Source organism: Rhincodon typus, chromosome 5 (assembly GCF_021869965.1).
Source record: "Rhincodon typus isolate 14 chromosome 5, sRhiTyp1.1, whole genome shotgun sequence".
Taxonomy (NCBI): Eukaryota; Metazoa; Chordata; class Chondrichthyes; order Orectolobiformes; family Rhincodontidae; genus Rhincodon; species Rhincodon typus.
Window position 1 is genome coordinate 22,019,238 of NC_063336.1, and position 22,187 is coordinate 22,041,424.

Here is a 22,187-nt window from a genome sequence, read left to right on the forward strand (position 1 = left end):
CGCCATTTGTCTGTGCTTGCCGGCTGTATGTGGTCACTATGGAAACGAGGGCACCGTGCACTCTGGGAGATAAACAACGGTTGTCGCGGCAACGAACAGGAAGTGGCGGCTTTTCTGATGAAGGGTCTAGGCCCGAAACGTCAGCCTCTCTGCTCCTATGATGCTGCTTGGCCGGCTGTGTTCATCCAGCCCTGCACCTTGTTGTCTAGGAAGTGGCGTAAATTCTGTTCCAACATGTATCGAATGGCATGTTTATTACGTCTGGCTGCTACAAACTTTCTCCATTGCTCCCCTAGCTTTCAAAATTGAATTGAATTGAATTGAAACACTGCTAACCTTTTATCGGCGATGTTTTAATAAACTTTTTTAACCCTTTCATCGATGGTTATTGATAAATTAATGCAAGAATTTTGTATACCAAATACAAGAGTTGACGAAAAAGATGAAGAATAAGGTATAATTTGCAGCCTCTCAGCTCCATTCCCCAAACTGAGTAAAATCGTACTGAGAAAGAACAGTGCAGGACAGCAACAGGCCCTACAGCCAAACAAGACTGCTCTGACACGTGATGTCTATCTAAACTAAAAAAAATTGCCTCTACGCTGTATATACCCCTCTATTTCCTGCCTATTCGTGTATGTGTCAAGATACCTTTTAAACGTTGCTATTGTATGCGCCTCCACAGCGCACTTATCACCCCCCCTGTAACAAACCTGCCTCTCACATCATTAAACTAAAGAGAAAAAAATTTACAGAACTGCAGATGCTGGAAATCAGAAATATTCTATACTGAAGAAGGGTCACTGAACCCAATTGATTTCTGATTTCTTTCCAAAATTGCTGCCAGACTTGCTGAGTTTTTCCAGCAATTTCTGTTTTTGTTCCTTCTAAACTTAGCACCTTTTACCTTAAACTTATGACCCTGAGTAATTGACATTCCCACCTTGGGTAAAAGAATTTAACTATCCATTCGTCCATGCCTCTCATAATTTGAATTAAATTGAATTAGCTTTATTGTCACGTACCCAAATGAGTACAGAGAAAAGTTTATAAGTCCCCACTTATAGCATCATCTTAGGTACAAAGGTGCATAGGTCCACCTTCTTCAGTTACAAGATCTTAGAAAACAGAGAAATAAAAAAGGCCAGCATTGCAGAAAAAACATTCAGAACCATTTTCCAACCTAGACCACACTGGCACCTTGCCTTCAGTCCATGCGGGGCTTCACCTCGAGATCACTTTGGAATCACCTCGAGACCAGGAGTCCATGCTGAGGCCATGCCTGGCCGGGAGACCGGCATGTCAGGTGGAGAAGATGCCACACCAGGAGGTAGCCATGGGGGTGGGGAAGTGGCTATGCCAAGCAGGGAGGCAGCAACGGGAGGCTGCTACACCAGCTGAGAGCACCCCTCATCGTGTCTGTGCTGAGGCCAGGAGTCAAGCGGATGCAGGGAGTCAGAGGCCAGGAGTCAAGTGGAGGCTGGGAGAGAAGAAGAGAAAAAGAATGGGTGGAGCGGACGAGCTCCAGGTGAAGCATCCTACTCCACTGCTGTCTCAGACTGGAAGCACAATCGAAGTTTATATTGTTTCTATCAGGTTGTCCCTCGTCCTTTGACATTCAGGTGAAAACAATCCAATTTTGTTCAATTTCTCCTCATAGCTAATACCTTCCCAACTAGGCAACATCTTGGTAAACTGTTTCTGTACCCTCTCCACAGTCTCCACATCTTCTGTAGTGTAGTGACCAGAACTTTACATAATGTGGCTTAACTAAAGTTCTATACAGCTGCAATATGACTTGCCAATTTTTGTATTCAATGCCCCAACCAATGAAGACAAGAACATTATATGCCTTCTTGACCATCTTATCCACTTGTGTTGCCTCTTTCAGGGAACTGTGGACGTGAATGCCTAAATTCCTCTATACGTTGATGCTACTAAGGGTTCTGCCATTTACTGTATACTTCCCTCTTACATGAGATCTCCCTCACATTTGTTTGGATTAAACTCCATGTGCCATTTCTCCACCCAAGTCTCTAGCCTATCTATACCCTGCTGTATCCTCTGCCAATCCTCCTCTCTATTCTCAGCCTCCCCAATTTTTGTGTCATCTGCAAATTTACTAATCAGGCCACCTACATTCTCCTCCAAATCATTTATATGTATTTTGAAAACAACAGGGCTCCCAGCACTGATCCCTGGAAATACCACTGGTTACAGATCCCCAATCTAGAAAATACTCTTCCACTGCTACACTCTGTCTTCTATGAGTAAGCCAGTTCTGTATTCACTTTACCATCTCACTACAGATCCCATGTGACCACTTTTTGTATCAGCCTGCCATGAGGACCATTGTCAAAGGCCTTACTAAAGTCCATATAGAAACCATCTACTGCTGTGCCCTCATCATTCATTTTGTCATTTTCTCAAAAAATGCAATCAAGTATTTCAGATACGACCTTCCACACAAAACCTTCAGTAATAAGTCCATATTCATCTAAATGTGAGTAAACCATGTCCCTAAGAATCTTGTCCAATAATTCCCCTTCCACTGACATAAGGCTCATCAGCTTGCAATTTCTTGGATTACTTATGTAGCCCTTCTTAAACAAAGGAACAACATTGGCTATTCTCCAGTCCTCTGGGACTTCTCCTGTGACTAAAAAGGATACAACGAATTCATACAAAGCCCCAGCAATTTCCTCACCTGCCTCCGTAGCATTCTGGGATAGATCCCATCAGGTCCTGGGGATTTGTCTACCTTAATGCTTTTCAAAACAACTTATTTTTTGGAACAAAAACAGAAGTTGCTGGAAAAACTCAGCAGGTCTGGCAGTATCTGTGAGGAGAAAATCAGAGTTAATGTTTCGGTCCGGTGACCCTTCCTCAGAACTGATGGTAGCTGGGAAAATGTCGGTTTATATCATTTTTTTGTATTGACATGCCCTAGAATATCAACATATCCCTAATGAAACTCACCATTCACCATGTCCTTCTCCTTTGTGAATATCAATATAAAATATTCAATGCAAACTTGTACTGGACTTCCCACGTAGATGTGACAGTCAAGAAGGCACAACAACATCTCTTCTTCCTCAGGCGGCTCAGGAAATTTGGCACATCCATAACGACCCTCACCAGCTTCTACAGATACACCATTGAAAGCATACTGTCCAGGTGCATAATGGCCTGGTGACTGTTCTGCCCAGGACAGTAAGAAACTACAGAAGGTGGTGTGCACAGCCCAAACCATCACGGAAACCAACCTTCCATCCATGGGCTCTATTTACATGGCTCGCTGCTGTGGAAAGGCTGCCAACATAATCAAAGACCCATCACGCCCTGGTAATGATCTCCTACAACCTCTTCCATTGGGCAGAAGATTCAGAAGCCTGGATACAGTCACTGGCAGGTTCAGGAACAGCTTCTTTCCAGCTGTTATTAGACTGGTGAATGGACTGTTTAGCCTCAAATAATGCTGATCACACTAATGTTGATCTCGCCTAGCACACACCATGTGCAATGCAACCTGTATGCCTCTGTCTAAGTCTTTTTAATCTGTTCATCCTTGCTAACTACGATCTGTCTGTACTGCTCATAAACAAACCTTTTCACTGTACTTTGGTACGTGCCACAATAAATCAATCAATCAATCAAAGACCTCACCTACTTCCTCTGGCTCCACACAAATTCTCTCTTGTGCCCTTGAGTGGACCTACCCTTTCTCTAGCTCCCTTTCCCTCCCTTATATATGTATAAAATGCCTTGGGATTTTCCTTAATCGACATTTGATACTAATTTACAGTGCTTCACGCGGAACAGTCGACAAGTAGATAATGTACCTAGTTACTACTTAGTGTCATTATGCTTTAATTAAAATATTTTCAGGGTCCATATGGGATTGATGTGATGAAGTAGCTATCATGATGTAAAGGAATGAAAGCTGTGAGGATGACCTCAGATAATGTAAAGACATAAGGATAGTTAAGTAAATTGGAAAACATGGTTGCAGATTAAGTTTTATGTGGCTAAGTGTGAGCATAGTTACTTTAGTAGCAAAGTGCAAGATATTTAAATGTTGACATTCAGAGATGTTTGGGTGTATTCACACAACAATTAGGAAGGCAAATGTCATATCGGCTTGCAAGAGAATTGGAGTGGAAGAATAAAAAGTCTAGCTACAATTTATAGGGCTGTGATGAAATTGTATCTGGAGTACAGTTTTGGACTCCATATTTAAGACAGGATATGCTTGCCTTGGAGGCAGTAGTACAGTGGAGGGTGGCAAATACTGTGGCTGCAAGAGCAGGTTGGAGGTTGGGCATTCTTTCGCAATTAACTCACCACCTAACTCCCCAGAAGGCACAAGTCAGGAGCGTGATGGCATACTCTAAGAAGATTGGCATCCCTCCATCACAGACGCACGGTGTACAACCATATATAAGATGGACTCTGGCAACTCACCAAGGAACCCTTGATATACCTTTCAAACTCGCAACACCTATCACCTAGATAAGCACAGAACACACGTAAGAACACCACTACCTGAAAGCTCTCCTGTTTGCCCTCTAAGATTTATAGTTTCTAGGGCTAAAGGGATCAAAGGGTGTGGGAGAAAGTGGGAACAGTATGCTGAGTTGGAGGATCAACCATGATCATATTGACTGGTAGAGGAGGCCTGAAGATCTGAATGGCCTACTGCTACTCCTATTTTCTATGTTTAAGCTATATATCGTCCCAACTTGAAATTATATTGCCATTCATTTACTGTTGTTGGGTTAGAATCTTGGAATTACCTGCTGAACTGTGCTGTCAGTGTAGCTACACCACATGATTGCAGTGGCTCATGAAGACAGCTGATCCTCAACTTCTGAGGGAAACTGTTGGGATGGGCAACAAATGTTGACCATGCCAACGACAGTCAAATCCCATAAAGGAATAAAACAAAAGGTTGCAAGATTTATACTTAGGGTCAGAGAGTTGACCTATCATGAGTTGAGTAAAATTGGATATACCTTCTAGAATTTAGAAACATGCAAGCTGATCTTATTAAAACAAACAAGGTTCCGAAAGGCTTGATAAGATTCCAAAATTGCTTGCCCTGGCCAAAGTATTAGAATATGAGGACTCAGTCTCTGGTTAAAAGGTTGACCCGTTAATAGTAATTTGCCATCAGTCATATCAGTGTTCCTGATATATCTTTTTCTTGCTCTGAGAATTCCTCCCACTAAAGAAAATAATTCACAACTCTCTATAAAGACATATCCCAATGAGGAAGAAGAATTCTAGGAAGTGCATAAACTGACAGTGATTAATCAAAGAATTTAAGGATAGTATCAATTTGAAAGATAAAACATACCTGTGGTAAGAGGATGATAAACCAGAGGATCAGAAAAATTTTAAAAGCCAACAAGAGATAACGGAAAAAGAAGGAAGTAGACTATGAAGGCAAACTAGCAAGTAATACAAGACCAACATTAAAGAGCTTCTTTAAACATATAAAAAAAAACTGAGAGGTGGGTGTGAACATAGGCTCTTGGACAACAGGACTGGGGAAAGAGAACCAGGAAATGGCGTTGGAGTTGAACAAATACATTGCAGCTGTCCTCATGAGAGAAGACACTAACAACATTTCAAATGTACTGAAAAATCAAAGGGCTAAAGTAAGGGAGGAAATAAATATAGCAAGTATCACTAGAGAAAATGTACTAGGAAAGTAATAGAGCTAAAGGCTGATGAGTCCACTGGATCTGATGGATTGCATCCTAAGATTTAGAGGAAGTCACTACAGAGAGAATGGATTTACTGGTAGTAATCTTCCAAGAATCCTTAGATTCTGGAAAGTCCCAGAGGATTGGACAACTGTCAATGTAACAAAATATTTAAAAAGAGAGGGAGACAGAGAAAAAATAACATAGGGTGACTGTAGGCGAGTTAACCATTTCCCAATAACGTTCGTAATTGGGAAAATATAAAATATAATCCAGTAGAGTCTGCAAAGCTTTATGAGGGGAAAATAATGCCCAACAAATGCTTGCCAGTTCTTTGAAAGGTAACAAGTAGGATAGATGTAGGAGAACCAGTACATATAATACATAGATTTCCAAAAGGTGTTTGATAAAGTACCGCACGTAAGGCTACTTAATAAGGTAAGATATGGTATTGGGGGTGGTACACTGGCATGGATAGAAGATTAGCGAACTAATAGAAGACAGAGAGTTGAGATGAGGGGGCATTTTAAGGATGGCAACCTGTAACTAGTGAAGTGCCACGGGAATCAGTGCCGAGGCCACAATTATTTAAAGTAAGTTTGTAGATGACACATTATTGAGAAGGCACATAGTGAGAATGACGTAAAGAGTCTACATGGAGATATAGATGGGCTAAGTTGGTGCAAAACTTAGCAGTTGGAATATAATGTGGGAAAATGTGAGGCTATGCATTTTGACAGGAAGAAGCTTAATGGATAATAGGGAAGACAAATGGCCTGTTGGCCTTCATTTCAAAATAGGGAGGACTTGCTAAAGCTCTGGCTACAAGGCACTAGTCAGACTATACTTAGAATATTGTGAACAGTTTTGGTCTCCTTATCTAAGGAAAGATATACTGACATTGGAGATAGTCCAAAGACTATTCACCAGGTGTTTTTGGGTATAAAGGGATGTCCTTGGAAGGAAAGGTTAAGTGGGTTGTATTCATTGGTGACAACAAGGTGCAGAGCTGGATGAACACAGCAGGCCAAGCAGCATCATAGGAGCAAGAATGAAGGGAGATATTATTGAAAAATATAAAGTTCTTAGCAGCTTGACAATGTAGATGTGGAGAGGCTGTTTCCCCTTGAAGGGGAGTCTAGAAGCAAAGGTTATAATCTCAGTAGGGGGTCTGTTATTTAATTAAAGCCAGAGCTGAGGAGAAATTTCTTCTCTCAGAGGGTTGTGAAACTGTAGAATTCTTTATCCCAGTGGGCTGTTAAGACTGGGCCATTAAGTCTATTCAAGGCTTCATTAAGAAAATCAATAGTTATGAGGTCAAGGCAGGAAATTGAAGTTGAGGATTATCATATCACTTATGATCTCATTGAGGGAGCAGACTCAATGAGTCAAATTACCTACTTCTGTTCCTACATCATATGATCCCTGTTCCACTTCCTGAAGTTCTATGTCATTGGTGTGGCCAGCAATTGTTGCTGTCTTTCAAATTTGCCACAAGATTCACATTGTGGGTATTGGTAGGGTGGAAGGTCAGACCATTCAGTGGATCAACCTCTGCCATTCTGGAGATAGATTGAGAGAGAAGTGGTGAAAGCTGAGCTGTTAGCTGAATCCGCAAGTTTAACATGGGAATGAATGTGTTTGTTAGGAAAGAGATTGTCATGATCAGCTTCAAGTGGGCTAAGAGCTTGGGAAGGTAAGACGGGGTTGTTGGTGTCGCTGCTTACAAGGAACTATGCCAGGGAAAGCACAGAAAAAGAATATGTAGACATCCAAAGGAAGACGGGCCTGGCAAGTTAGCAGCAGAGTAGGAAGATAGAGGTATGCTGTAGGGTTGGGGTAGAGATTTATAGAACAAATTACCCCAGGGGAGAAATGAAAGAATGCATGATGGTGGGGTATTACTGGTCCAGGAGAGAGAAAGGGAAACAAAATGGACAAACAAACAAATTAGAAGTAAAGGCATAGTGGTATTGTCACTGGATTAGTAATCCAGTTAATGGTTTCTGGACAATTGTTCGAAACCTACCATTGCAGATGGCGAAATTTGAATGCAATGAAATCTGTAGTTAAAAGCTAAGCTAATGGCAATCATTTAACCACTGTTGGTTATTGTATGAACCCAGCTGGTTCGCTAATGTCTTGGTCTGGTCTGCATGTGACTTCAGACTCCTGACACAGGACCACTTTCATGCTAAACAACGAAGTCGGGTGCAATTGACAGGGTTAAGCAAACTCCCAACCAATGGATCAGACCTAAGGTCTGTAGTTCTGGTACAATCAAACGACTAACAGGAGGTGGAGGCTTCACCAATATCCCCATCCTCAGCTCATCATTACAAAAGACAAAAGGAAAATACCGCAAATGCTTGAAAACAAACACAGAAAATGCTGGACAAACCCAGCAGAACTGGCAGAATCTGTGGAAAAAGAAACAGATGTATGGCTCTTTTTTCAGAACTGAAAGATGTTAGAAACTGTTTCTTTGCATAATTTGATGCCCTTCTTTCCATCATAAAGTTAGAAATGCTGATGCTTATTTGTAATTGCACGAAGTTCAGCATTATTCATGACACTTCAGGGACTGAAGCAATCCAAGGCCATGTACAGCAAGACCAGGACAAAATTTTGTGCATGGGCTTGGGTGGCTATGTGGCAAATAACATTCATGTCACACGTGCCGGGCAATGACCGTATCCAATAAGAGAAGCTACACGTCGCCCTCTGACATTCAATGGCATTACCATTACTGAATCCCACTATCAACATCATGGGGGTTACCATTGACCAGAAACTGAACTAGATGAGTTATATAAATACTGTGGCTTCAAGCGCAGGTCAGAAGCTAGGAATTCTGCAGTTAGTAACTCCCTTCTAGGCTCCCTAAAGTCTGTCTCTGCTCCCGTACAAAGCACAAGTCAGGAATGTGTTTGAATATTCTCCACTTGCTGGGTAAGAGCAATACTCTTAACAATACTCTAAACTTGACACCATCTAGCCTGCTTTGTCGGCATTATATCCACTACCTTCAACATTCACTACTTTCAACATTCACTATCTTAATTTCCAATATACCGTGGCAGCAGTGAGTTCTGTCGACAAGTACACTGCGGTAACTCACCAAGTTTCATCCAACAGCACCTTCCAAACCCAGGAATTCTATTAGCTAGCAAAAGGTAACAGATGCATAGAAACAACACCTTTTGTAAATTTTCTTCAGAGTCATACACCAATTTGGAACTATATCATATTCCTTCATTGTCACTGGGTCAATATTGTGGAACTTCCTTCTTAACACCATTGTAGGTATTCTACACCCAAGGACTGCAGTAGTTCAAAGGTGATAGATTCTGGACCAATTTTTTAAAAAATCCAAATTGCGCACAGGCAAGGAATTATCAACAGTCCTGCCGCTGGTTGTGTATTAGCTATTTTTAGGATACATTTATAGAGTCATAGAGTTGCATAACATGGAAACAGATCCTTTGGTCCAACTTGTCCATGCGACCAGATTTTTTTAAATTAATCTAGTCCCATTTTCTAGATTTGGCCCATACCCTCTAAACTCTTCCTATTCATGTACCCATCCAGATGCCTTTTAAATGTTGTAATTATGGCAGCCTCCACTTCCTCCAGCAGCTCATTCCATACATGACCACTCTCTGTGTGGAAAAACTTGCCCCTCAGGCCCCTTTTATATCTTTCCCTTCTCACCTTAAACCTATGCCCTTTAGTTTTGGACTCCCTACCCTGGGAAAAAAACCTCGACTATTCACCCTATCTACGCCCTTCATGATTTTTATAAACCTCTATAAGGTCACCCCATAGCCTCTGATGCTCCAGGGAAAATAGAACCGGCCTATTTAGCATCTCCCTGTTAGCTCAAACCCTCCAACCCTAACAACATTTTTGTAATTCTTTTCTGCACCCTTTCCTATATCAGGGAGACCAGAATTGAATGAAGTATTCCAAAAATAGCCTAACCAATGTCCTATATAGCTGCAGCATGACATCCCAACTCTTATACTCAATGCACTGACCAATAAAGGCAAGTATGCTAAACGCCTTCTTCACTAATCTGTCTACCTGCGCCTCCATCTGCAAGGAATTATGAACCTGCAACTCAAGGTCTCTTTGTTTGTTAACTCTCCCAGGATCCTACTTTAAGTGTATAAGTCCTGCCCTAATTTGCCTTTCCAAAACTCAACAGCTCACATTATCTAAATTAACCTCCTTCTGCCACTCCTCGGTAGTGACCAAGGTCCCTTTGTACTCTGAGATAACTTTCCTCACTGTCCACTACACCACCAACTTTGATGTCATCTGCAAGCTTACTCACCTTTGCACCGAAATTCACATACAAATTATTTATATAAATGACAATAAGCAGTGGATCCATCACCAATCCTTACATTGCAGGCCATAGGCCTCCAGTCTGAAAAATAAGCCTGGAGCATCACCCTCTGTCTCCAACCTTCAAGCCAATTTTGTATTCAAATGGCTAGCTCTCCATGGATTCCACGTGATCTAACCTTGCTAACCAGTCTATTATGCGAAACCTTGTCAAACACCTTGCTGAAGTCCATGTAGACTGGAGAATAGAAAAGGGACAATAGTAAAGAATGCAAAGTAAAAGAGAAAGGCCCCATAGTGGGATAAAGTTCACAGACTAAAGTTCACACACAAGACGGAGATTAAATTTCAAATGCTATTTATAGGGTACAGAAATGGAGTTTGCACTAATGAATATGTTCAAATTTATGAATGAGTTTACAGGAATAGTAATCCAAAGGTCAGGCCAGTGCTCTGGGGACACAGCCTCAATTCCTACCATGGCAGCTGGTGGAGTCAATTCATGAAATGTAGAATTGAAATTAGTTTCAGAATTAATTCACCATTACTGAGGCTATCATTGGTTGTCAGAAAAAGAAATCAGGTTCACTAATATCTTTTAAGGAAAAAAAACTGTCAACCTTATCTGGTTTGGCCTGCATGTGACTTCTGATCCATAGAATGTGGTTGACTCTTAATTGTCCTCTGCATTGACTTAGAAGCCACTTAGTTAAAGGTTAATTAGGGATGGGTAACAAATGTTAGCTTTCCCAGCATCATACATCCTATAAAAGAATTTTTTTTTAACAATCCAATAGTTGTGCTGAAATTGTTGCAGAAAGAAAGCTAGAATTAAAGTCAATCTAAGAACTAGAAATGGTGGTGAAATGTACTTTGGCTCAGAAAAGAGAATCAATCTTCAATCAGGAGTGGACAGTAGCTGCCAATAAACCAGTCAAAGACTCAGCAAGATACAACAAGGTTTGAGGTTACTGCATTGGCTGAACAGAAGGTTACTTTAAAATTTTAAGTAGATCAGAGACGCAGCAGCTGAGTCATAACTATGATGTAGTACAGTGCAGAGTGTAGTCTTAATGTCCAGAGATGTCTAGGAACTTGAAAGTCAAATTTGAGGTAAGATTCCATGCACACTGAGGAATGCAACCTAATGGTTTTAGATGGCAGCTTTAAATAATAGTTAACTTGTAATTTGGACTAATGTGCACACCAATAAAGCCAGGAGAACTTAAACATTGTAAGAGGAAATTGAGGAAGAAAGGGCGAAGGTTGCTAAGGAAAGAGGTGCACAGTGATGAGCTCCTGAGGGGGCTGATTGCTCGGGGTCTATCTTCAAACACGTCTTTACCTAGAAACTGCTGTTAGCTCATTTATTACTTTCAGATCTAAGAGCTCATGCAACCAGAGATTTCAATTATGGCAAGAAATGTAAAACAAGCAGCAAGAAATATAAAACAAGCCGAATACAATGGATGTTAATTTTACCAATCCCAGTTTGCCATGATCTCTAGTGCTGAAAGAAAAATGTAAGAAATGTTATTGTAAGAAATAATGAATTACCCCTGTGAAAATTTAATTTTTTTATCCAGTAATAAGTCGGAATGATTGATAGGTAAATTAAAGACCTTAGCATTATTACAATTCTATCTTTCGGTCATAGAGGTTGCTGCACTTGAAAAGATTTAGTTTGCTTTAAAGATTTTATTGCATGCTGAATTATCTGGAAAATTGCACTCTTCGATAGATATAAAACATTCAGTATTTTTCCACAGATGAATAAGTTTGATGATAGTTTATGTTTCTTTAAATAGTGTTTATTTATATCGTATTCTCATATGGAGAATTTCCAGAGCTGCTCATCTGTTATGGGAAAGATGCATTCTTCAAGGACTAAAAGGACAGTAAAAGCTGCCACTGTGATTGGATCTTCACCATCTCAACCAAAGACGAGTGCTGAGATCATTAGCGAGGCCCGTTCTTCACTGAGAAGTTTAAAGACTCAAAGACCATTTACTCCTAAAGATGATCAGAGGAAGCTTTTTGCGTCTACTTCTTCCCGTGAACCTGATAATAGGCCTCCCTCTGCATTCAGGTAACAACAATATTAATTTGGATATATTCCCATGTACCCCTATAATGGTATAGATTCAGTGTATTACAGTTATAGATTCATTTTATATGGCAACATTATTTTTGAGTTAAATAGAGTATTTGTCAGGGATTAGTCTCAGTTTTATTTAAATTTTTTTTTGGAAGTTTTGAGTTAACCATCAATACAGAATAAGGAGGTCTTGTGGTGCCATGACAGCATCGCTGATTGTGAGCCAGAGCTCAAGATTTAGTCCCACTTGACAGCTTGATGGCCAAGGAAAGTGCACCCATAAGGCTGCCAAATAAGTTGATTACCAGCTTAATTCCTTCCAATATATGCCAGTGGCAGATATGAAAAGAGGGAAAGATTCGTGGTCGGTCATATGCTGGAATGAAATTGTGGCCTCTGCCCAACGATCTACAGCTCTAGGCTACAAGATGTATGTAAAATTGTATGTTGCCACTGCAACTCATGTATCTTGCAAAGCTGGTTAGCTCAGTCTGCTGGCTAGCCAGTTTGGATTAGAATAGTAACAATAGCAAGGAGTTCAATCCTTTTCTGGCTGGGATACATTTAAGATCATCCATGGCTTTCTTGGTGGAGATCACAGTGCAATGGGTTGGACTTGTCTTCAGGGAGAGAACTGAAGGAATAACTGGGAAAACACAACAAAACAAAATAACAAAAAAAAAATTATCCATTGCCTTCTATGCAACAAAGTACAGTAAAATTGTGGTAAGTTGAATTCCAGGGGACCTGCCCATGAATTCATGTAAAACAGAGCTTCACAATAGCCGAGGAAGCCCTTATGTAACCTAATTTGTATGCAAACACGCTCCATGTCAGAACAAAACAAATTATTACACTGTACAGTGATGCAATAGGTATGTGAAAAATGACTACTTTTCAATTTTATTCACACCTTGCAATGGCCTGACCTTGTTCTGTAAAAGGCACTGAAAAATGTTGAGTTAGCTCTGGAAAGACTTAGTAATCTTTTTCGGCTTGGTTTGCTGTCATTGGACAAGTACGATGTAGTGCGCCATGTTGGAAATGGAGTAAAACAGATTTTCCATGATTTTTTTGTTTGCTGCAGTCTGTTGTGCATCAATTACTACAACCTACATTTAACTACTTATTAAGAAATCTCACAGACAATCAAATATTGAAACATTTATTTAAACTTTATTGCATGTAGCAACCAAAATAAGACCCCCTCAAGCAAGTAAGTTAAGCCTCAACCCAACCTATCTATTACCTGATTAATGGCGGAATTTAGCAATTATTCCAACCAACAGCATGTCTGTGCATGTCTATTGTTTGATCCTTGTGCATTATTGTTCTCCAGGGTTCTGAAGAATTTTGCTGAAGAATTCTGAAGTTGAATTCTTAGAGGATTTTCTGTCTTGCTGAGCGCATGGTGTGACATTATTTATGACACGTCTATAGTCACCAAGTCTAGTTAGCTTCCTTATCAGGAATGAAGACCAGCTGCTCTCAACCTAGCTTTTCTATTTCTTGTTACATTCAGTGTTAGCTGTCTGTCTGAAGCACAGCCTGTAACCCCTTAAATTCTTCTGCAGGCAATCTTAATTGCCCATTTGTCACAAGGCAGCTAGTTACCAAGCAGATATCACCTCCTGTCTCCCAGGAAACAGTTTTGTTTACTCCTTTTTCCATTACTAATTGGCATGTTGCTTTTAATTCCTTTAAAACAGCTTGTCCTTGTCCTTTTCATCTCAGGAAACAGTTTATTCCAGAAACAGTTATTGCTGATTCTTTCAATCCATGAACAATAGTTTACAGTATCACAGGTCCAAACTCCCACCGCATCTCTATGCTTTTTGAGGCTTCTGCTAGGGAAGTAGGCAGGTGAGTAGGTGGGCAGTTGTTGAGCTTGTTAGGGTCATCAGCTTCCTTGTGCTCCTTGGTTAAAGAACTATGATGTATAGTTATCTCATCTGTCAGTTATGTTGTGAAGTGTTTAGCGTCATGACTTTTCATGATTTTTTTTAAGACTTTCTATGCCAGTTTCCTTTTGGTGAACAGAAAGAGTCTCATTATTATGTTGGTTGAATTCACCCTGCTTCTTATAACTTTCAACATCTTTTACAACCATAGCCAGTTAAACCCAATGTAGTGGAAGCATTTGGCGATTGTAGCTACATCACCATCTTGCGTGCCTTCTTTATCATGAACGTGCACTCAAAACAGTTTCAGAGATAGTAGGAACTGCAGATGCTGGAGAATTTGAAATAACAAGGTGTAGAGCTGGATGAATACAGCAGGCCAAGCAACATCAGAGGAGCAGGAAAGCTGACGTTTCGGGCCTAGACCCTTCTTCAGAAATGGGGGAGGGGAAGAGGATTCTGAAATAAATAGGGAGAGAGGGGGAGGTGGATAGAAGATGGATAAAGGAGAAGATAGGTGGAGAGGAGACACATAGGTCAAAGAGGTGGGGGTGGAGCCAGTAACGGTGAGTGTAGGTGGGGAATTAGGGAGGGGATACGTCAGTCCAGGGAGGATGGACAGGTCAAGGGGGCGGGATGAGGCTAGTAGGTAGGAGATGGGGGTAGGGCTTGAGGTGGGAGGAGGGGATAGGTGGGAGGCAGGACAGGTTAGGGAGGCGGGGACAAGCTGGGCTGGTTTTGGGATGCGCCTCTTTGACCTGTCTGTCTCCTCTCCACCTATCTTCTCCTTTATCCATCTTCTATCCGCCTCCCCCTCTCTCCCTATTTATTTCAGAATCCCCTTCACCTCCCCCATTTCTGAAGAAGGGTCTAGGCCGAAACGTCAGCTTTCCTGCTCCTCTGATGCTGCTTGGCCTGCTGTGTTCATCCAGCTCTACACCTTGTTATCTCGTGCACTCAGAACAGTTGCCTTGATAGTTTGAGAAATCAGCTGCTGTCAATAGTTAGTTTTTAGATTCTTAATTGCCCTGAGAAAGAATCATATTGCACTCAAAAAGTTTAGCTCTATTTCTCTGTGCACAGATGTTGCCAGACCTGCTGCGTTTCTCTAACAATGTCTGTTTCAGCATTCTCCTCTTGTTGTTTGTTTTCCCTTTACTTTGGATGTTTTGGCTATTGCATAGATGAGTAATCATGGATTAATATTCAAAGCTGTAATATGTAGATCTTTTGCTGCAAACAATTTGTTTGGTTGTATTTTACATTGCCTTTAAACCTAATACAGTAAAGGAGCTCAAAATAAAGACAAACTTCTTTAAGAAATATATCTCATGCTTTGTTTATGCAGTCTCCATGCTCGAAGCTTTGAAGGTAGTGACTCAAGACCCATATCAGGAGCACGTCTCACCCCTCTGGATCATGTAAGTAAACCAGAAGAAAGCCATGTCAACTTCTTTCAAATTATTTTAAAGTAGAAATGGAATAAATGTGAGCAATGATATGGGCTTTATTCAGTTATGGAGTGGCACCGTGTAGTATAAAGGTGTACCGACCCATTTGGATCCACAGTTTGTACCAAGCTAAAAGGCAGTGGCTAGGATTACATGGGACCACAATGCAGAAACAGGCCATGAGCCTCCACCAGTCCATGTGGATGTGTATTCATAACTATTTCCATCTTTCCTCATCTTAATCTGTTTTCATAATCCTCATTCTCTTCTTCCTCATATGCTTGTTGAGCCTCACCTTAAATACATTGAAATGAATCATTTAGAGTCACAGAATCATACAGCATGGAAACAGACCTTTCAATCCAACTCATCCATGCTGACTAGGTTTCTCAAACTAAATTGTCCCATTTTCCTGCATATCCCTCTAACCTTTCCTATTCATGTACCTGTCCAAGTATCTTTGAAATGTTCTAACTGTACCTACATCTACCACTTCCTCTGCCTGTTCATTCTATGTACAAACCATCCTCTGTGAAAAAGTTGTATCTTAGGTCCATTTTAAATCTTTTCCCCTCTCACCTTAAAATTATGCCCTCTAATTTTGAACTCCCCTTCCCTAGGGAAGAGATCTTTGTTTCTTAATTTTCTATACCCCTCATGATTTTATAAACCTTTATAAGGTCACTCCTCAACCTCCAATGCGCCAGGGAAAAAAGCCCCAGCCTCTTGTTATAACTCAGAATCTCCAATTCTGGTAACATCCTTGTAATACTTTTTGCACCCTTTCCAATTTAATGAAATGCTTTGTAAAGCAGGGCAACCAGAACTGTACACGGTACTCCAAACGGGGCCTCACCATCTGCAACATGACGTCCCAACTCTTATACTCAGTGCTCTGACCAACGACAGCAAGTGTGCCAAACGCCTTCTTTACCACCCTGTCTACCTGTGACTTTGAAGGATCTATGCACCTTAACCCCTAGGTCTCTCTGTTATTTCAGCCACATTCCCACCACTCTTTTGGTAAAAACTTTTCTTCTGAATTTCCTATTGGATTTTTTGGTAACTACCTTTCCCTTTACCGGTCTCTGGTTATGCTTTTTCCTACATGTAAATTTAAAGGCCTCTCTTAGATCGCCCTCAGTCTTTCTTTTCCAATAGAAAAGAGGCCTGGCCTATTAAGACCATAAGACTATAAGGTGTAGGAGCAGAAGTAGACCAAACAGCCCATCGAGTCTGCTTCACCTTTCAATGAGATCATGGCTAATCTGATAATACTCAACTCCACTTTCCTACCTTTTACCAATAACCCTTGATTGCCATACTGGTTAAAAATCTTTCTCAGACTTCAATTTACTTACTGAACTAGCCTCTAAAACAGCAGTGCTTAATAAGGGATTACAACTTACGGTCTGAGACTCTCCCACAAGAGGAAGCAACCTTTCTCTGTATCTATCCTGTCAAGTCTCCAAAGAATCTTGTATGTTTCATAATGTCGCCTCTCATCCTTCTAAACTCCAATATGTCCAGGCCTAATTACTCAATCTCTCCTCCTTAGAAAATCCCTCTATGCCTGGAATCAATCTAGTGAACATTTGCTGAGTTGCCTTCATTGCCACGATATTTTTTCGTAAATGAGGGGTCCAAGAGGGTTCACAGTGTTCCAGGTGTGGTCTATCTAGTACTTTGTGTAGTTTTAGCAAAACCTCCCTTTTTTATACTTCATTCCCTTTGTAATAAAGGCAAATACACGTTTGCATTCCCAGTTACCTGCTGAACTTGGTATACTAGCTTTTTATGATTTATGCCGAGGACTGCTAAATCCCTCTGGTTTGTAGTTATCTGCAGCCTTTCTCCATTTAGGTGATATCTAGCTACTCTATTTTTCCTCCCAAAGTGCATAACCTCACATTTTCCCACATCGTATTCCATCTGCCAAGTTTTACCCACTTGCTTAAACTATCTATATCCCTCTGCAGACCTCATGTCATCCTCACTATCTGCCTTCCTACCTATTTTTGTGTCATCTGCAAATTTCATTGCAGAGCATTCATTTTCCTCATCTGAGTCATTTATATATATATTATATATATAGTAAATAATGGTGGCCCCAATACTTTGGAATTTCATTAGTTACAGGTTGCCATCCTACTCTCTATCTTCTCGTAATTCGCCATTCCTCAATTCTTGCTAATATACTACCTTCAATACCATGGGTTCTTATCTTGTTAAGTAATCAATTGTGTGGTACCTCATAAAATGCCTTCTGGAAATCTAAATATATTACCTTTACTGCTTCCCCTTTAGTTATCTTACTTTTGACCTGCACAATGAATTCTAAAAAATTTGTCAGGCATGATTTCCCTTTGTAAAGCCACTCTGTCTCTGCTTGAATATATTGCATATTCTAAATGATCTGCTATTGCAGCCTTAACAGCAGATGTTAAACTAACTGGCCTATAGTTACCTGTGTTTTTTCTCCGCATTTTAAATAAATGTATAACCATGACAGTTTTTCAATCCTGTGGGACTTTTCTAGTATCTAAGGATTCTTGGAAGATTACTACCAATGCATCCATCATCTCTGTAGCTACTTCTTTTAATATCCTAGAATGCATCCATCAGGTCTATTCATTCTTTCTTTCATGTTCATTCTTTCCTGATATATTCACTTACGCATTTCTGATATCATCCTTGTAAATCTTCTTTCTACGTTCTCTTTTAGCTCTTATACTTTTTTCCAATGACCATATTCTGGTGCACACAGTACACTAATGGTCATAGAGTCATAAAGTACAGAAGAGATCCTTTGGCCCATCAATTCTGTGCCAACCTGTCTACATTAATCCCACTTTCCAGCACTTGGCACATATCCTTGAATATTAATACATTTCAAGTGCTCATCCACATACTTTTTCAAAGGTTACGAGGTTTACTGCTTTCTAGGCAGTGCATCCAAGATATCCTATATCCTCTGGGTGAAAATGCCTTTCCTCAAATCCCTTCTAAACTTGTTCTTCACCTTAAAATTATGACTCTCATTAATTAAGGGGAACAACTGCTCCCCATCCACCCTGTCCCCTCTTAGCCTTTTCTGCTGTAAAGAAATTAACCTGAGCCTACCCAGCCTCTTTTTATAACTAAAACATTCCAAGCCAGGCAACATCCTGATGAATCTCTGCACCCCTTCCAGGGCAATCACATTCTTTCTATTGTGTGGCGACCAGAACTGTACATAGTATTCCAGCTGTGGCCTAACTAAAGTTTTGTACATAACCTGCCTCCTTTAACATTCTATACCACAACTGATAAAGGCAAATGTACCGTATGCCTTTTATACCACTCTATTAACCTGTCTAGCCACCTTCAGGGGCCTGTGGACAGACACCCCAGATCTGACTGTTCCTCTGAGCTTCCTAGTGTTCTGCTATTCATTGAGTACTCCCTTGTCTTGTTGCTTCTTCTAAAGTGCATCACCTGACACTTTTAAGGGTTAAATTCCACCTGCTACTGATCTGGCAGTCTGACCAATCCATCTATATCTTCTTGTAACCTAACAAGTTTTCGAGGTACGTAATTTTTGCCGATTTATCGAGAGTGCCGGTTCACAAGGTGGCATTTAAAATAAAGTTTGATGTACTTATAGAACTTCTTAGGATTCTCCCTAATTTGATCTGGCAGTATTTTTTTCATTCCCTCTCTTTCCTCTTCTAACTACTTTCTTAACTTCGCCCCTCCACTTTTTATGTTTCCCTAGGCTTCCATTGATTTGCTTCACTTGCACCTACTAAAAGCCTTTCTTTTCCATCTTACCCAGTCCTGAATATTCCTAAACATCCAGATTGTCTGGGCTTGCTGCTCCTACATTTCACCCTAAAGGGAACATATCTGGCCTGTACTCTCCCAATTTCCTGTTTGAATGCCTCACACTGTTTGTACAAGTAGCTGTTCCCAATCTACTTTTGCCAGATACTGCCTTTCTTAATAAAATCTGCCTTCCCCCAATCCAAAATCCTTTTTCGCAGACTATATTTTTCCTTTTCCATAACAAACTTAAATCATACTGTGCTGTGGTCGCTATCACTAAAATGTTCCCTCACTGCCAACTTGATCATCTGTCTGGCTTCATTTTCCAGAATTAGGTTTAGCACAACACTGTCCATTGTTTGTCCCTCTGCATGTTGAAATAAAAACCACTTCTGAACACATGTCAAGAAATTTGCCCCATCAAAACCCTTTACACTATCCCAATTAATGTTAGGGAAGTTGAAATCTCCTCATATTATTAGGGGTTTACTTATTATTAAACCCTATTATTATTGTTATTACATACCTCGGTGAGTTGTCTACATATCTGCTCCTATATTGCCTGCTGACTGCTGGGAGTGTATTATAGATCTCCAAACAATGTGACTGCCCCCTTTTTCCTAAACTCTGGCCACAAAGCCTTATTCGAAGACCTTTCCAGGATATCGTCCTTTCCTACTGCAGTTACTAACTCCTTAGTTAATAATGCAATACTACCTCCCCTTATGCACCCTACCTGTTTCAGCTGAAGGTCCTATGCCATGGAATATTGATTTGCTAGTCCTGACCCTCCGTCAAGCACATCTCTGTGATGGATAGAATTCCATTTGTCAATCCAAGCCCTTAACTCATCTGTCTTACTTATAATACTCCTAGCATAAAAGTAGAGACCTCTCCCGACTCCCTTGTAGCTCTCTGTTTTGGATCCTTTATTATGCTGTATCCCTGCTGTACTAACACTGTGTCCCTCTTTCTGCTGATCAAGTTTAAACCCTTCACGATAGCACTAGCAAATCTACCAGTATGGATTCTGGTTCCGTACTGGTTAGGTGCAGACTGTTCCACTTGTAGAGGTCCCACCTTCTTTAGAAATAGCCTCAGTGATACAAGAATCTACAACTCTCCCTCCTGCATCAACTCTTAAGCCATGCATTTGTCTTCCCTGTTCTATTTCCATACTTGCTAGTACTTTACAACTTTTGCAGCCCTGCATTTTAATTTACTGCCTAGCTCCCAGAATTCTTGATGCAAGACCTCATCTCATTTATGTTGTTTCCAATGTGTACCACAATCTCTAACTTATCATCCTCCCCCTTCAGGTCAACCAAGGTACAATATACCTAATTATCAATTCTATCTCTCCAGAAATTAAACCTATTTGTTTTTAGACCTTACTAACTCATGGTTCAAGTTATTATAATTTATACTCTGAGATCCCTTTGTTCCTCTTCCCACTTAGGCTTTCACCTTCCAAATAATAAAGGACCTCTCTAACCTTCCTACTAAAATGTACCACTTCTCAAAAGATTTGGATATGGAATATAGAAGGCAAGGTTAGTAAGTTTGTGGATGACACCAAAATCGGTGGTATAGTGGACAGTGAAGAAGGTTATCTAAGATTACAAAGAAATCTTGATCAATTGGGTCAATGGGCTGAGCAGTGGCAAATGAAGTTTAATTTGGCTAAATGAGAGGTATTGCATTTTGGTAAGACAAACAAGGACAGGACTTATACATTTAATGATAGGGCCTTGATGTTGTAGAACAGAGAGACCTAGGGGTTCAGGTACATAATTCTTTGAAATTGTGTTGCAGGTAGACAGAGTGGTTAAGAAGGCATTTAGCATGCTTGCCTTCATTGCTCAGACTTTTGAGTACAGAAGTTGGGAAATCATGTTGTGCAAGACGTTGATAAGGCGTCTTCTGGAATACTGTGCGCAGTTCTGGTCACCCCGCTATAGGAAGGATATTATTAAATTGGAGAGGGTTCAGAAAAGATTTACCAAGATGTTGCCGGGAATGGAGGGTTTGAGTTATAAAAATAGGCTGGATTAGCTGTAACTTTTTTCACTGAGCATAGGAGGTTGAAGGGTGACCTTATTTACAGAGATTTATAAAATCAGGAGGGGCATAGAATAAGTGAATCACAATGGTCTTTTCCTTAGGGTGGGGCAGTTCAAAACTAGGGGGCATATTTTGAAGGTGAGAGGAGGAAGTTTTAAAAAGGACATGGGGGGCAACATTTTTACATAGACAGTGGTTCGTATGTGGAATGAACTGCCAGAGGAACTAGCGGATGTGGGTATGGTCACAATATTGAAAAGACATTTGGTAAGTACGTGAATAGGAAAGGTTTGGAGGGATATGGGCCAAACGCGAGCAAGTGGGACTCATTTAGTTTGGGAACATGGTTGGCATGGACTAGTTGGACCAAAGGGTGTGTTTTCATGCTTTATAACACTATGACTCTATTTATCTGTGCTAACTTGATTTTCCAATTATTTACCCATTCCTGCAAATTTATTAATGTCTGCCTGTAATATGTTGTCATGTAATGACAATTTTCCTCAGTGGGTGAGTGTTGTTGGCCCCAGTGCTCCTGTGTGAAATATATCTGTCAATTCTCGTGTTTTTGTATCCAGGAGTTGGGCCATTGGATTGGTCCCCACTTATGGGCAGATACTGCAATGGTTTGCCATTGCCCATTGCAGTTTTGCTGACCAGGAAACATGCCTGCTGTTGCTGCCTACCATTAGAATATTGGAAGGATTTACAGGCTGACAGTCAACCTGACTGACCATGTTATAACCTTCTACAGCCAACAAGATTTGGTATATGATTCAAACCCAGAGCTTTGGGCACAGAG

The 22,187-nt window shown here is 40.6% G+C and overlaps 1 protein-coding gene across 1 annotated transcript in view; it reads left to right on the forward strand.

Annotated features, from left to right (window-relative positions):
- The window catches only part of LOC109918784 (armadillo repeat-containing protein 2-like), a 119,497-nt gene that overhangs the window by 16,117 nt on the left and 81,193 nt on the right, over positions 1-22,187 (forward strand). The window contains exons 3-4 of the mRNA XM_048596695.1: positions 11,903-12,153; positions 15,412-15,484. Of these exons, the coding sequence (XP_048452652.1) occupies positions 11,927-12,153; positions 15,412-15,484 (300 nt within the window). The 5' untranslated portion in view covers positions 11,903-11,926. The remainder of the gene's footprint in view (positions 1-11,902; positions 12,154-15,411; positions 15,485-22,187) is intronic.